General features: G+C 34.6%; 1 protein-coding gene across 1 annotated transcript in view; it reads left to right on the forward strand.

The window, feature by feature from the left end:
- AHR (aryl hydrocarbon receptor) overlaps window positions 1–12,980 on the forward strand; it is a 49,596-nt gene extending 36,616 nt beyond the window's left edge. Inside the window, exons 5-11 of the mRNA XM_027102593.1 lie at window positions 788–911; window positions 1,608–1,738; window positions 3,166–3,368; window positions 4,085–4,194; window positions 4,808–4,949; window positions 6,350–7,604; window positions 10,165–12,980. Coding sequence (XP_026958394.1) covers window positions 788–911; window positions 1,608–1,738; window positions 3,166–3,368; window positions 4,085–4,194; window positions 4,808–4,949; window positions 6,350–7,604; window positions 10,165–10,299 — 2,100 coding nt within the window. The 3' untranslated portion in view covers window positions 10,300–12,980. The remainder of the gene's footprint in view (window positions 1–787; window positions 912–1,607; window positions 1,739–3,165; window positions 3,369–4,084; window positions 4,195–4,807; window positions 4,950–6,349; window positions 7,605–10,164) is intronic.
- The last annotated feature ends 491 nt before the right edge of the window (window positions 12,981–13,471 follow it).

Raw genomic sequence — 13,471 nt, forward strand, 5'->3', positions numbered from 1 at the left:
ATATATATATATATGTATGGCTGATTCATTTTGCTGTACAGTAGAAGCTAACAGGACATTATAAAGCAACTATACACCAATAAAAATAAATTTTAAAAATATTGTTACACATAGAAGAAGTGTTCTGTGAAACTTTTTTCCACGTGTGTGTATACACACACACACACACACACACACACACACACGATGGATAGAAAATGTATTTCTTGCCATGAGTTGCAATAAAAAAAGTTAGAGCAATTCTGGTGGAAGGGCCATTTACTGTAGTAAATGCTGAGAAGCAAGAGGTGAAGGAGGGATTCTGACCTGGTAATGGCATAATCCCTTACTCTTATGGAATCTACTAGAAGTAAAAATTTCATATAAGGAAAATTATTAGAGAGCAGTGAAGGAAATACATAATACTATCAAGCTTAGAGAAGTCAAATGCAGCTGGATGTTCAGACAAGGTTTTGTGGAAGAAGGAGGATTTTAAAAGATCAGTAAATAGATAAAAATCAGCAGAACTTAATGTGCTGCAGTTAAGGAGTGGGAAGGTGACTTATTTGACTGAAAAGCATTCACACAGGGAAGTGATGGCAAATAACTTTTGACTTGTCAATTACAGTGCTAGTCTCTTTCTGGCTTTTCCTATATTGGATTCCTGAAGAACTTTGCAAGCATTTCATTTGCGTTCATCACCACTAACAAGCACCCACTAATCTAGCAAGATTTTGAAATTAGTAAGCCCCATTTTAAAAAAATCAGTACTTCTTGTTAATTTCCTTTTTTTTTTTTTTTTCTTTAGTCTGATGTCATCCATCAGAGTGTGTATGAACTGATCCATACTGAAGACCGAGCTGAATTTCAGCGCCAGCTGCACTGGGCGTTAAACCCTTCACAGTGTCCAGACTCTGGACAAAAAATGGATGGTAAGAATGTTTACCAAAAGATAGTGTTGGGGATTTTTTGATATAATTCTGTGAAAGAAGGCAGAGAACCTTTAGGGGCATAGAACTCCATGGTGAAGGTTGGGGAGAAGGGGAAAGACATGAATCTCTGGCTGCGGGCCAGAGCCAGGTCACAGGGAACCTGGTGACCTAAGGAGGATTTTGACAGATGACAGCCATTGATGAATTTCACGTGACAAAGTATACCCATATACTCACTAATATATTGTATAAAAAGAACTCTTACACTGTTGTGAAAAGGGGGAAGGAATGCACAAGGTTGATTCTGGAGTGTGTATGAATTGTTCTGTGTTTAAAATGCACCAAATATAAAAGCAGACTAGCATATGCAAGGATAAAAAAACCTTCTTTCAATGCAAGCAGTGTTTTCACACATCTGTGAAAATGTTAAAAAGAAGAAAAGGCTTAGAAAATATAGAAATTGTTGACAGGATAGCTCAGTAGAAGTAAAAACAGCCAAATAGGTAAAGTTCTATGTAGTGAAAATGTTATTCAATAAGTTTTCATTTCTTTTCACTAGCTCCCCTTCTGAAAGCGATTTTTCTTTTGTAATCCAAATACAGACTTCGGTTTAGAAATTAACACAAATTTCAGCTATTCAAACACTTAATTTTACAGCAAAATGAAAGTAACTTTGTGTTGCTATTATTTCTACAGAAGCTAATGGCCTCTCACAGCCAGCAGTCTATTATAACCCAGACCAGGTTCCTCCAGAGAACTCTTCGTCTATGGAAAGGTGCTTCGTTTGCCGACTAAGGTGTCTGTTGGATAATTCATCTGGTTTTCTGGTAAGGTGCAAAATCTTTTACTGACATTTACTATGAAGTTTTAGAAAATTAAAAAGAAAAGTGAAACCAATTTAATTTGAATGTATTTGAGTTTGGGTTATAAAAATCTACTTTATTAAATAATTTTATAAAGGACAGTAACTTTTTAAAATCTTTCTAAAGTTTTGGAAATATCTTCCATAACTCAAAATCTCTATCCTTTAGGATGCAGTAACAAAGACTAGTGGAATAACAGGGAACTCTCTATCTTTCCCCTTCTTTTGGACTTTTTAGGTATAAGATAGAGAATTATATAGCACTTCTTTGGCAGCAGACTGCTTACCCTCCTTGGATTTAATGCCTGCCAAATGGAAAAATTATCACGGCCTTTTCCGCATGGCTGGAATAACTGCCGTGTAAAAAAGTGGTTGTGTCTTCATGATTGCAGGATCCTCCTCTAGTATGAAATGCTCTTGAATAGTGTGAACTCCTGAGTAGGATGGCCAGGGAGCAGCGTAGGCAGGACGCTAAGAGTAGAGACGGCCCGGCCTGTCAGGTGCCTGTGTCCTGAAGATTGTGCACTCCACCAGGTACAGAAGGAGACAAAGCATGTTGCATATTACTTTTGTGACTTATCAGGAATTGGAAACAGATGATCAAATGTATTAGCAAACAATGATTTTTGTTGGTGTGTTTATTCCTGAAGATAGTTTTGCTGACCCAGAATTAGAACTGTGCTTTGAGCTAGTTTGCTAGTATTGATGATCACTTAGTATATATGTCTAGGTGGAATTTCTTTGTGTAATTGGGCCTCTTCTCCCTTGTGCTGCTCTCATATTGATGTAAGAATCATCCCTTGGCCTGGTACTGTTTTAAGCAGCCAGATTGATCATGATCGTGATTAAATTGTCTCTGTTTCCTCTGTCTTCTAAAATTGTTCTTTAATAGAGTTCTGTGTTCTTTGTATCGTTTTATGATTCATTTTAGTGTTTTTAAACAGTTGTTTTATCTCTCTATAAAAGATTCCTATGAATTTTGAATATACTCTGAGCTGTGGACTAGTCCACAGACTATATCTGAAAATTAATATGTACTTGATGGCTTTATCACTATTCATTCGTTTAGGAAATAGAGTTTGAGTGTGCAGTGTGTACGGACCCGTGCTAGGCGTGGATGGTAGGGCAGCCGCAAGGTCAGAAAACCATTAGGTCTTCCTTTTGTGACCTATTAAAGCACTGAGTGGTTCACTTACGAATCCCTTGAGGATAGCCCTCATACTACCTTTTAGGATATTTTTAATGGGCTTTCTGGGGAGAAAGGAATTCAAGTCACATTTGATAGCCTCATGAACTTTTATGGAATTATCAAGAACACTGGAAATGGCCCTGATGGAGCCTTTTAAAAAGGAACCATTTTAAAACGTTAATCTTAATGAACTGTTTTTTAAGGCAATGAATTTCCAAGGGAGGTTGAAGTATCTTCACGGACAGAACAAGAAAGGGAAAGATGGATCAATACTTCCACCGCAGTTGGCTTTGTTTGCAATAGCTACTCCACTGCAGCCACCATCCATACTTGAAATCCGAACCAAAAATTTCATCTTTAGAACCAAACACAAGTTAGACTTTACACCTACTGGTTGTGATGCCAAGTAAGTGAAACCTTTTCAGGTTTATTTTACCAAATGTATATTTTGTTGCAGTAAGTGTGTCTTAGCATGTATATATTTTCCATATGGTGTTGATTATAGTAGTTTATTATTATAGTAGCTATTATTATTTCATACTTTACAGCATAGCCTTTTAAAATAAAATTTCATCACGTTCACAAATCTTTTTATTATTTTACAATATTTGACACAATTTCTGTATTATACAGATGATGTGTTTATATAAGATTCGGTATCCTGATGACATTTATTGTTGACTTGTTTTACATTTTTAAACTACACAAACTTTGACTTTTAGCCCTAGAAGTTTAGTAACCAAAGCATGTTGCTACTTTTCTCCTTCCTAATAACGCAAATGCAGACAGGTTGGAGAAACCCTGCCCCTCAAAATGTAGTATAGGTATTCTAGAATTTAATTAGAGATTTTGTGTTTCACCTATATAATCTACTCTGTTAGACTGATCTTTAGCAACAATTTTCATGGTCTTTATTCAGGAGAAGAAAACAGTCTAAAAGTGAAATTTGCAACCATAAGCAAAAGAGAGCAGTTACAGAACTGTGTGTGTTTCTACCTGCTAGTGTGAAATTCTGAATGTCAACATAGTACAGAAACTAGCATATAACTAATGAACTGATGTTGGCTACTTCATTTTTGTTAAATTTTAATTGCATTCTTATTTTGCCTTTCTTTTAAACAGAGGAAGAATTGTTTTAGGCTATACTGAAGCAGAGCTATGCATGAGAGGATCAGGATATCAGTTTATTCATGCTGCTGATATGCTTTACTGTGCTGAGTACCATATCCGGAGTAAGTTGTAGTTTCTCATGAGCTTGGCTGTGAAAGCAGCTTACGCTCTAGTACGTCTTTCAAATTATTACTAATGTAAGTGTTTAAGGAAACTATTTGGATAAACTTCTCCTTAGTATCCCACAATTATGATTAGCCTGAGTTACACTCTCTGTTCATTAGCTGCCACACAGGAATTAAGTAGTTTAATTACTCTGAAAGTGACCTTTTGCCCACGTTTTTGCTCAGTTTTTTTAATGGCATCATTTTTAATTCTAAAATTTATGTTAATAGAGATTATGCTTTAAAATTGTATAGTAAAATATTAGGCTGTAGGAAATGTTCCCTTTTTTTAAAATGAAAACAATTTTCCCTCCAAACTCTGTACTCTCTTTTCACGTGTTATGAGAATTGTCTGACTTAATCTTTCCTTGAACCATTTAAATAATAAATTTAGTATGAAACAGGAAAAAATAGCAATGCTGAAGAAGTATTTTGATACATTTTAATATACTGTGCTTAAAAGTCGTCAACATAGTTATCATCTTTGGTGATATGTGAATTACATCTAGAAATATTACAGAGATTATTGTGTTGATTTTGAATTTGATAATTTAATTCTTTTTTGTTTCAGTGATTAAGACTGGAGAGAGTGGCATGATAGTGTTCAGGCTTCTTACGAAAGACAATCGATGGACTTGGGTGCAGTCGAATGCACGCTTAGTTTATAAGAATGGAAGACCAGATTATATCATTGCAACTCAGAGACCTCTAACGTAAGTACAAAGACCTAGAACATTTCATGTTTTGGTTTTTTATTTTAATAACACTTTGGTTTATAAATTCTCCTTCATGAAAACCTAAAAACAAATTTTAAGAGAATTTACACTGGAAATAAAAATTGAAAGGTAATATGTACAGAAAGAAGGTGGCATAGGGTAAGGACATTGAGAAAACAGAGTTAACAGACTTTCTTGAACAACTGTGTATGTAGAGCTACAGAAAGAGAATAATCAAAGAAAACTCCAAGGGTTTATCCTGGGTATATGAAGGAAAGATGAAAAGCCAGCGCCATCTGTCAAATAAAATAAAAACATAACAGTGCTTTGTTTAGCGTGTTTGCTAATAAGCAGGCAGTGATTTTTAAGTTTCTCATATATTCTCGAAGTGAGTAGTTTGTCAGATATTTGTATTGCAAATGTTTTCTCCAGTCTGGCGAAATGATTTTTGTATGTGGTTTTGAGGGTAAGGATCAAGATTATTCTTTTCCCTTATATGGATATCTAGCTGACTAGTAACATTTATTGGAAAGATGGTTTTTTGAAAAGACCATCTTTTCCCCACTGCACTGCATTTCAATCAGGGGATTGTATCTGGGGTTCCATTGGTCTGGTTGTCTATTTTTAGACCAAAACACATTGTCTTAACTATTCTGTACCTTAATATGCCTTGATATCTTGATGTATGCCCGCCATCTCGTTTGTCCAGAATTTTTGTTCTCTTTCAAGATAATCTTGGCTCTTTACATTTCTATATAAATAGTTTAGAAATCAGTTGTCAATTCCCATGGGAAAATTTGTTTATAAGAATGGAAGAATGTTTGTTTTTATACATTTGATATTTTTGTTTGCTTGTTCTATTAGTTATTATGAGATCCATTGGATGGTTATGAAATCCATTGGAGCTCTTTACCTAATATGGATATTAAGTTTTACATATATACACTCTGTGTAGTACATATGAACCTATAGCTATGACATTTTCTCCATGCCTTGATTTATGAATTCCTTCCCCATGCAAACATTTTTAATTTTCATATGTCAATCTTCCTTTAGAGCTTCTGGGTTTTATATTTTATTTCAACGAGCCTCATTTTTACATTTGGATCTTTATTCCATTTGTAATCCATTTTTCAGGTAGGGATGGAACCTGAGTGTGAAATTAATGACCGTATTATTAAGTTTTTGGACAAATTCTAAATTAAATTTGTCTGAAAAACAATTTTAAGTACTTATCATCAGAAAGATTTCTCTCAAAGTTCATGTTCCCTGCTATGAAACTCAACTACAGTGTATTTTGCTTGCTATTATTTTTTCTTTTCTAAAATTTCTTATTTTGAAATGTTTATGATGCGACTCTCCTTAACATACGCCAACTTTCTTGTGCACAATTTTAGAGATGAAGAAGGAACAGAGCATTTACGAAAACGAAATCTGAAGTTGCCTTTTATGTTTACCACTGGAGAAGCTGTTTTATATGAGGTAACCAACCCTTTTCCTCCCATAATGGATCCCTTACCAATAAGGACTAAAAATGGTGCTGGTGGAAAAGATTCTGCTACCAAGTCAACTCTAAGTAAGGATTCCCTCAATCCCAGTTCCCTCCTGAATGCCATGATGCAACAAGATGAATCTATTTATCTCTATCCTGCTTCAAGTAGTACACCTTTTGAAAGAAACTTTTTCAATGACTCTCAGAATGAGTGCAGTAATTGGCAAAACAATGTCGCACCAATGGGAAGTGACAATATCCTGAAACACGAGCAGATTGGCCAGTCTCAGGAAATGAACCCAACCCTCTCTGGAGATCACGCAGGGCTCTTTCCAGATAATAGAAATAGTGACTTGTACAGCATTATGAAACACCTAGGCATCGATTTTGAAGATATCAAACACATGCAACAGAATGAGGAATTTTTCAGAACTGACTTTTCTGGTGAAGAAGACTTCAGAGATATTGACTTAACAGATGAAATTCTGACCTACGTCGAAGACTCTTTAAATAAGTCGGCCTTGGGGTGTTCAGGTTACCATCAGCAACAGTCCATGGCTCTGAACCCAAGCTGCATGGTACAGGAGCACCTCCAGTTAGAACAGCAAGAGCAGCTACAGCAGCATCAGAAGCACAGAGCAGTGGAGCAGCAGCAACAGCTGTGTCAGAAAATGCAGCATATGCAAGTTAATGGCACGTTCGCAAACTGGAACTCGAACCAATCCGTGCCTTTTAATTGTCCTCAGCAAGACTTACACCAGTACAATGTCTTTTCAGACGTACCTGTACCTGGGACCAGTCAAGAGTTGCCCTACAAATCTGAGATTGATACTATGCCTTACGCACAGAACTTTATTCCCTGTGGTCAGTCTGTGTTGCCGCCACATTCTAAGGGTACACAGTTAGACTTCCCCATCGGGGATTTTGAACCAGCCCCATACCCTACAACTTCTTCTAATTTAGAAGACTTTGTCACATGTTTACAAGTTCCTCAAAGCCAAAGGCACGGACTCAATCCACAGTCAGCCATAGTAACTCCTCAGACATGTTACGCCGGGGCTGTGTCAATGTACCAGTGCCAGCCGGAAGCTCAGCACAGCCATGTGGCTCAGATGCAGTACAACCCAACAATGCCAGGCCCGCAGGCATTTTTAAACAAGGTAAGAGTTTTATTAAACTGAATAAACCCTTTAGATGATTCTTCGTACATTATAAATCGAACCAAGTTATAAATTTTCTACGTCAGTGACTGATTTTAATCTATTATCTGTAGCATTCGTGTGAGAGAGCATTTTAAACTTGATCTATTTTTTTATAAGCCAGTACTTTTTTAATATGTTAGTAATACAAGTATATCATAGTTACCTGAAAGGAGAAAGAAATCAAGGAAAAAAGCAACATGGCCTTAAGTGACAACCAGGTGAAATTAGTTAAAAGTATAATCTTGATTTTTAAAAATACGGCCTTTTAAATTTTTAAGGATATTTTCTTCAAAGCTCAGTTTTTTTGCTGACATATAATTGATTACTTTCAGGTGTACAACATAGTGATTCAATGTTTTTATCGATTATACTCTATTTAAAGTTATTATTTAATATTGGCTCTATTTCTGTTGAAATTGGGTTAAAAATCAATATAGTTGTGCTTCCTTCAAATGCTTTTGTCCTAGATGATCTCTGGAATTCAGTACTTGGCTTCCTTGGTGTTCTCTGGCAGTCGCTCTCTGTGACCTGCCAGATCCTCATTTTATCCTTTAAGGTAGAATAGTTTTTTTCCCTGGCATTCTTTAAAAAAAAAAAAAAAGGGTATCTCAGCTGGCTTTCTATCAGGGGACTCAAGCTGGATGCTTTGTCTTCATTTAAATGTGTCATTCTAACCCTTCTAGCATCGTGGAAACTTAAAAAAAACAAAAAGTACGTGCTGATGATTGCTGCTCTCTTCGGCCACCCAGGAATACATCATGTTTGCATTTATGCTTTTCCATTAGAAAATATTTAGTTCATTTTACTGTATATTTAAGTTTAGTTTTGAAGCGAATCCTGGTTATAAGACTATGTATTATAATAGTTTATAAATGTTACTTGACTCTTTTTCACTAATTGTTTTTTTCTGGCCTTTTTATACACGTGGTTTTGTCTGATTATATATGAGGTTTGTCTGATTATATATGAGCTTATTCATAGAAAATGGCTGTGAAAGTTTTTCTTATCCTCATTCCTGACTTCCTTCAGTTATTTAACAATTGGTTACAGTCTATCTCACAACACTGCTGTGAAGTAAGCCTGGGTAGGTAACTTCTGTACAGTTTGCTGTACAAGTTAATTATGTAAAATTACATTTTGAACAGGGCCTGCATTAGCATGAGTTCCTTACAGTATTTTCTTCCCCCACTGTTTTGTATTACTTCTTTATGAATGATAAGAATTCTAGACCTATATATTCCCCCTAGGAGTTATAAAAACTAAAGAAAATTAAAATTCCATCTGTGGCTCACATTGTATTCTGGTGGACAGCACTGCTGTAGGCAGTATATTTAGAGAATTGCTGATGTGCATTGTATTATGACTGATGAGAGTAATTTATTCAAAACCTACCATTCTCTGGGCACTTACTATATTCCTTTTGAAAACTCGACGAAGTTTAGAAGCAGTCCGTTTTGATTACTGAAACCTAATGTTACATAGGCTTCAGAAAGGTAGATGTCATTCAAAGCAATTAAGGGTATGATTATAATGTTACTTTCACTAACTATATTCTAAAATACAAAAGGCTCTCTAATCTGTAAAAATCCTACAGAACTAGGTATCTCTGTCATCCCTCCTTTTTTTCAGTAGCAGTTATGGAAATCAGCCTAAGTTCACTGTTACACAGCAAGAGCAAGTATTTTACTTTGGTAACTTATTTCCATAATTAGGACAGTAATTTTAGTAGTAAAGCATGTTATGAATTTAAAAACTTGGTTCTAGCAATCATATACCCATGGTGTAATAGGTTGTTAAGAAACCTCTTGCAAATCAAAACTTACCTCCTTTGAGAAGGTTCTAGGTTATCTGTAGTTCAGTGTAGTGATCTTCAATGTAATTAATTCATCGGTACCTAGAACTTTTAGATAAAATCTGGTCAAAACAAGCTTACTTATGACAGAGAGTACAGTTACTGTGATTCACGATTGGTACTCTCTGATCCATCAGTTCCTATCCAAACCATAGGCAGTTCACTGATCAAGTACTCTCTCAGTGTATGGAATGCCAAATCTGCAGTGAGACAATGATATTATTCATCCATACCATGTAAGAGAGAAACCAAAAGGCTGTAAATGCAACTAATACAGAATATATGTTCAGTATGTCTTCACTGAATGATTTAAAATTTAACAGCAGGAAAGGAATTTGAAGTTTAATAACGTGCAGCACAAAGTTTTTTTTTTTTTTTTTTTTTTTGCGGTACGCTGGGCTCTCACTGTTGTGGCCTCTCCCGCCACGGAGCACAGCCTCCGTACGCGCAGTCTTAGCGGCCATGGCTCACGGGCCCAGCCGCTCCGCGGCATGTGGGATCCTCCTGGACCGGGGCACGAACCTGCGTCCCCTGCATCGGCAGGCAGACTCCCAACCACTGCGCCACCAGGGAAGCCCAGGACAAAGATTTTAAAAATACATTTTCATACATCTAACGGCTTAAGCTATATGAAGGATCTGTTCTAATAAGTTGCACTGTTTTCAGTTTCAGAACGGAGGAGTCTTAAATGAAACCTATCCAGCTGAATTAAACAGCATAAATAACACTCAGCCTACCACCCATCTTCACCCGTCAGAAGCCAGACCTTTCTCTGACTTGACATCCAGTGGATTCCTGTAATTCCAAGCCCACTTTTCATCTTGGTTTTTTGATTAAATTCGTTTGTGAAACATTATTAGGGAGTAATAAAACTGTCATTGTTGGATGTTAGCAAGTTCACGTGGAGGCACTGATATATGTAGTTCTCACTGTTTTTCCAAACCAAATTTTAATGGTTTTATAAGAGGAGTTAATTACATATATTACCATCATTAAAATAGAAAGTATGCTGCCACAGAGGAGTGAAATAATCTACACTTTATAGTATTCTGAGATACCACAGAATATACAAAACTTATTCAGGGGGACATTATGACACTTTTAAATAAGAACTTTTTCTCTGTTGGAATTATTTCTGTCAGAATAAAATGAAATACTTCGAGTTTTGAACTTCAACATTCTTATTAGTGTACCAAATATGAACTATTTTCTTTTATTTGTAGCTTCTGCTTTCATCTCAGATGTTAAAATGAGTGGTTCGGTGCTTTTATAAAAAGATAATCTCAGTGCTCTCCTCCTTCCTTGGTAATGTAAGTGCCTCACAATTTTTTCTACCTATAACACTGTATGAGTATGTTTTATATAAAATATACTTTCTCTTTTTAAAATTAATAACATTCTGCACACAAATATTATCAGTGTTTCTTAAATTCAGTCGTTTTTATTAATCCAGGCATGTTTTAACTGCGCTACTCACCCACTTTCTTCAGGTAAAGGGCAAAAAATGGTTGAAAAGTTAATTATTTAATCTCGTCGTTTCCAGACTTTAATGTTGCCGTGTGCCTTATGTTGAAAAATTTTGAAAGGGAAGATGTCTTTCCAAATTATTTTTTAATTATCATATAAATAAGACAGCAGCACTAAAATTTCAGCAGTTTTCAGAAGTAAGAGATATACCACCATTTAGCTTTACTAAAATCTCCACCTTAATAGTTGAATGTTGCAGTGTAAAGAATCTGCTGTTAAATGCTACAGCATTTAACTTAAAATGAAGAGAAGCAGCTTTACTTTTAGCTCTTTAATAAGTAAAGCACCCATTTCAATATGTATAAATTCTTTAAAAACTGTTGTAGATCTGTGATCCTTTAAGATGTTGGAATATGTTCACTATAAATTTCACTTCTTAGTATAGTGGAAACTGTTTTTCTCATATTTGAGGAGTGTTAAGATTGAATATAGCAATGTTTGGTGCAAAGTATTGGTATGAGTGAAAAGAATGGTGCATTGTATAGTTTATAATGAACAAAATTATTTGTAAAATATTTTCTTTCATTTAAAAATAGTGCATACCTTATATATGCACGTAAATAATTTGTTTGGGTCTTAACATATTTTATCAGTGTGTCTTTTTAAGATAGCAAATAATGAATCCAACTTCTTTCAAAAGTTGGTATTAAGAAAAAGACAATCATGCAGTTCTCTTAACTTCAAGTATTAGGTTGTTTCTGATATGATGACCTCTATTATCAATAAGGCAAATTAATCAGGCTATTAATTTAACCATCCTCAGGTAACTTAAAAGTGCCACCATCTGCCTTTCTTTTATTTAAATATGACATCTGGAAAGGCACAGACACATTTTGCACGTATTATATAAAAACGTGATGGAATCCCACACTGAAATGTAGTATTAAAATACATGTTTTTGTTATGTTTTTTAGTAAATTAATGTATATGAAAGTGACTTCAGACAAAATATCTACATCAGTTTTATGCATTTTCAGACAAAATTTTGAACCTGTAGAATCAGTTTAAGAGTTGAAAATAATAAATTTGTCTAAAACATTTCATAATTTGTTTCCAGCATGAGGTATCACTAAAGATTTAGACCAGTGATCCAGATTAATATTCCATTTTCACATTTAAACCTTTCATTAAAAGTCTTCATATAAACCATTTTTGTTAGTCTCTTCCACATGTTACTGAATGGTTTAGTGGGGGAAAAAATAGGCTTTTTAAATTGTGAATATAATGACAATCAAGTATACACTTATAAAATTTAAAAAACTTAAAGCAATATCGTATATTTTTATCTATAAAAGTAACTAAAATTTATCTAAGAATAGTAAAATCACATTAAACCAAATACACCTTTGTCTGTACTGCTAAGTGCCAAACAAAGGAAGAATGGCTTGTGTACTGCTGTATTGAGGGATTTATTTTTAGATGATGTGCACTTCTGAGGATGTGATGTGCCTCATTTGATCTTTTTCCTATGCCAGGTTGTTCCTACAGTACCTGAAGATTTACCAGTGTTCCAATGTATTATATAGCTTTCAATCATTGCTATGCTCAAACTAGTGTTTTTCAGTATTACTAAATTTGAGGTAAATGTTTTCATGGGTATTCTCTCCTTCAAGATGTTAATGCTTACATGTGCCATGAATACATTTTTGTTTAAAATATGATTTGTAATAAATATCCTTCATTATCAAAAAATTGTACACAATAATATATATGGTAATAAAATAATCACCAGGTATGAATAATATGTTTTAAGGCAAATTCTTCTTTCTGGTCCACATAAAGGAAGTGAGTACTTAAAGTATAGTGTTATATTAGATGAAAGCAGTCTTCAATATTTAAGGATAGGTTAAGTCAATAATTCATATTTAAGGATAGGTTAAGTCAATAATTCATAAACTTCTTATAAAGTTCTGCCCCTGGATATTTTGGCCTTGACAGGAATATAAAAAAAAAAACACACTTCAAGTAACTTCATAGGTTAAAATGCTTCTGAAATGTATGTTGTTTTAAACCTTGTATTATCAGTAGTATAGTCTAGTGGTATTTGTTTTGTATCTCAGATTAAAATCCAACATTCCATTTTAATAGCCAATATTTTAAGAATATTTATGACAAAAATTTAAACAACCCATGTTCTATTCTATGCTTAGATTAGAAAAGGTATTGCCCAAACTTACACCTCTAACAAATATAAATGGCATGTTAAGCCTTTGGTGTTAAATTCATAACTATTAAACACTCACCAAGAATTCTGCAGTTAGAGTTGAAAAGAAGTTCCTGGGAAAAAGTTTTCATTCTAGTAACAATTTTTTACATTAATTTTACATTGATTCTTAATCATTAGGTATTTTTCTCAACAAGTCGATAAAAACATAGCCAATTAGCATCATACTTAATTCTGAATATTTGAGAAAGACTAACACTGTCTTTTGCCTACGTGCACAAT

Source organism: Aethalodelphis obliquidens, unplaced genomic scaffold (assembly GCF_003676395.1).
Source record: "Aethalodelphis obliquidens isolate GAN/ISIS:26980383/991018 unplaced genomic scaffold, ASM367639v1 scaffold5, whole genome shotgun sequence".
Taxonomy (NCBI): Eukaryota; Metazoa; Chordata; class Mammalia; order Artiodactyla; family Delphinidae; genus Aethalodelphis; species Aethalodelphis obliquidens.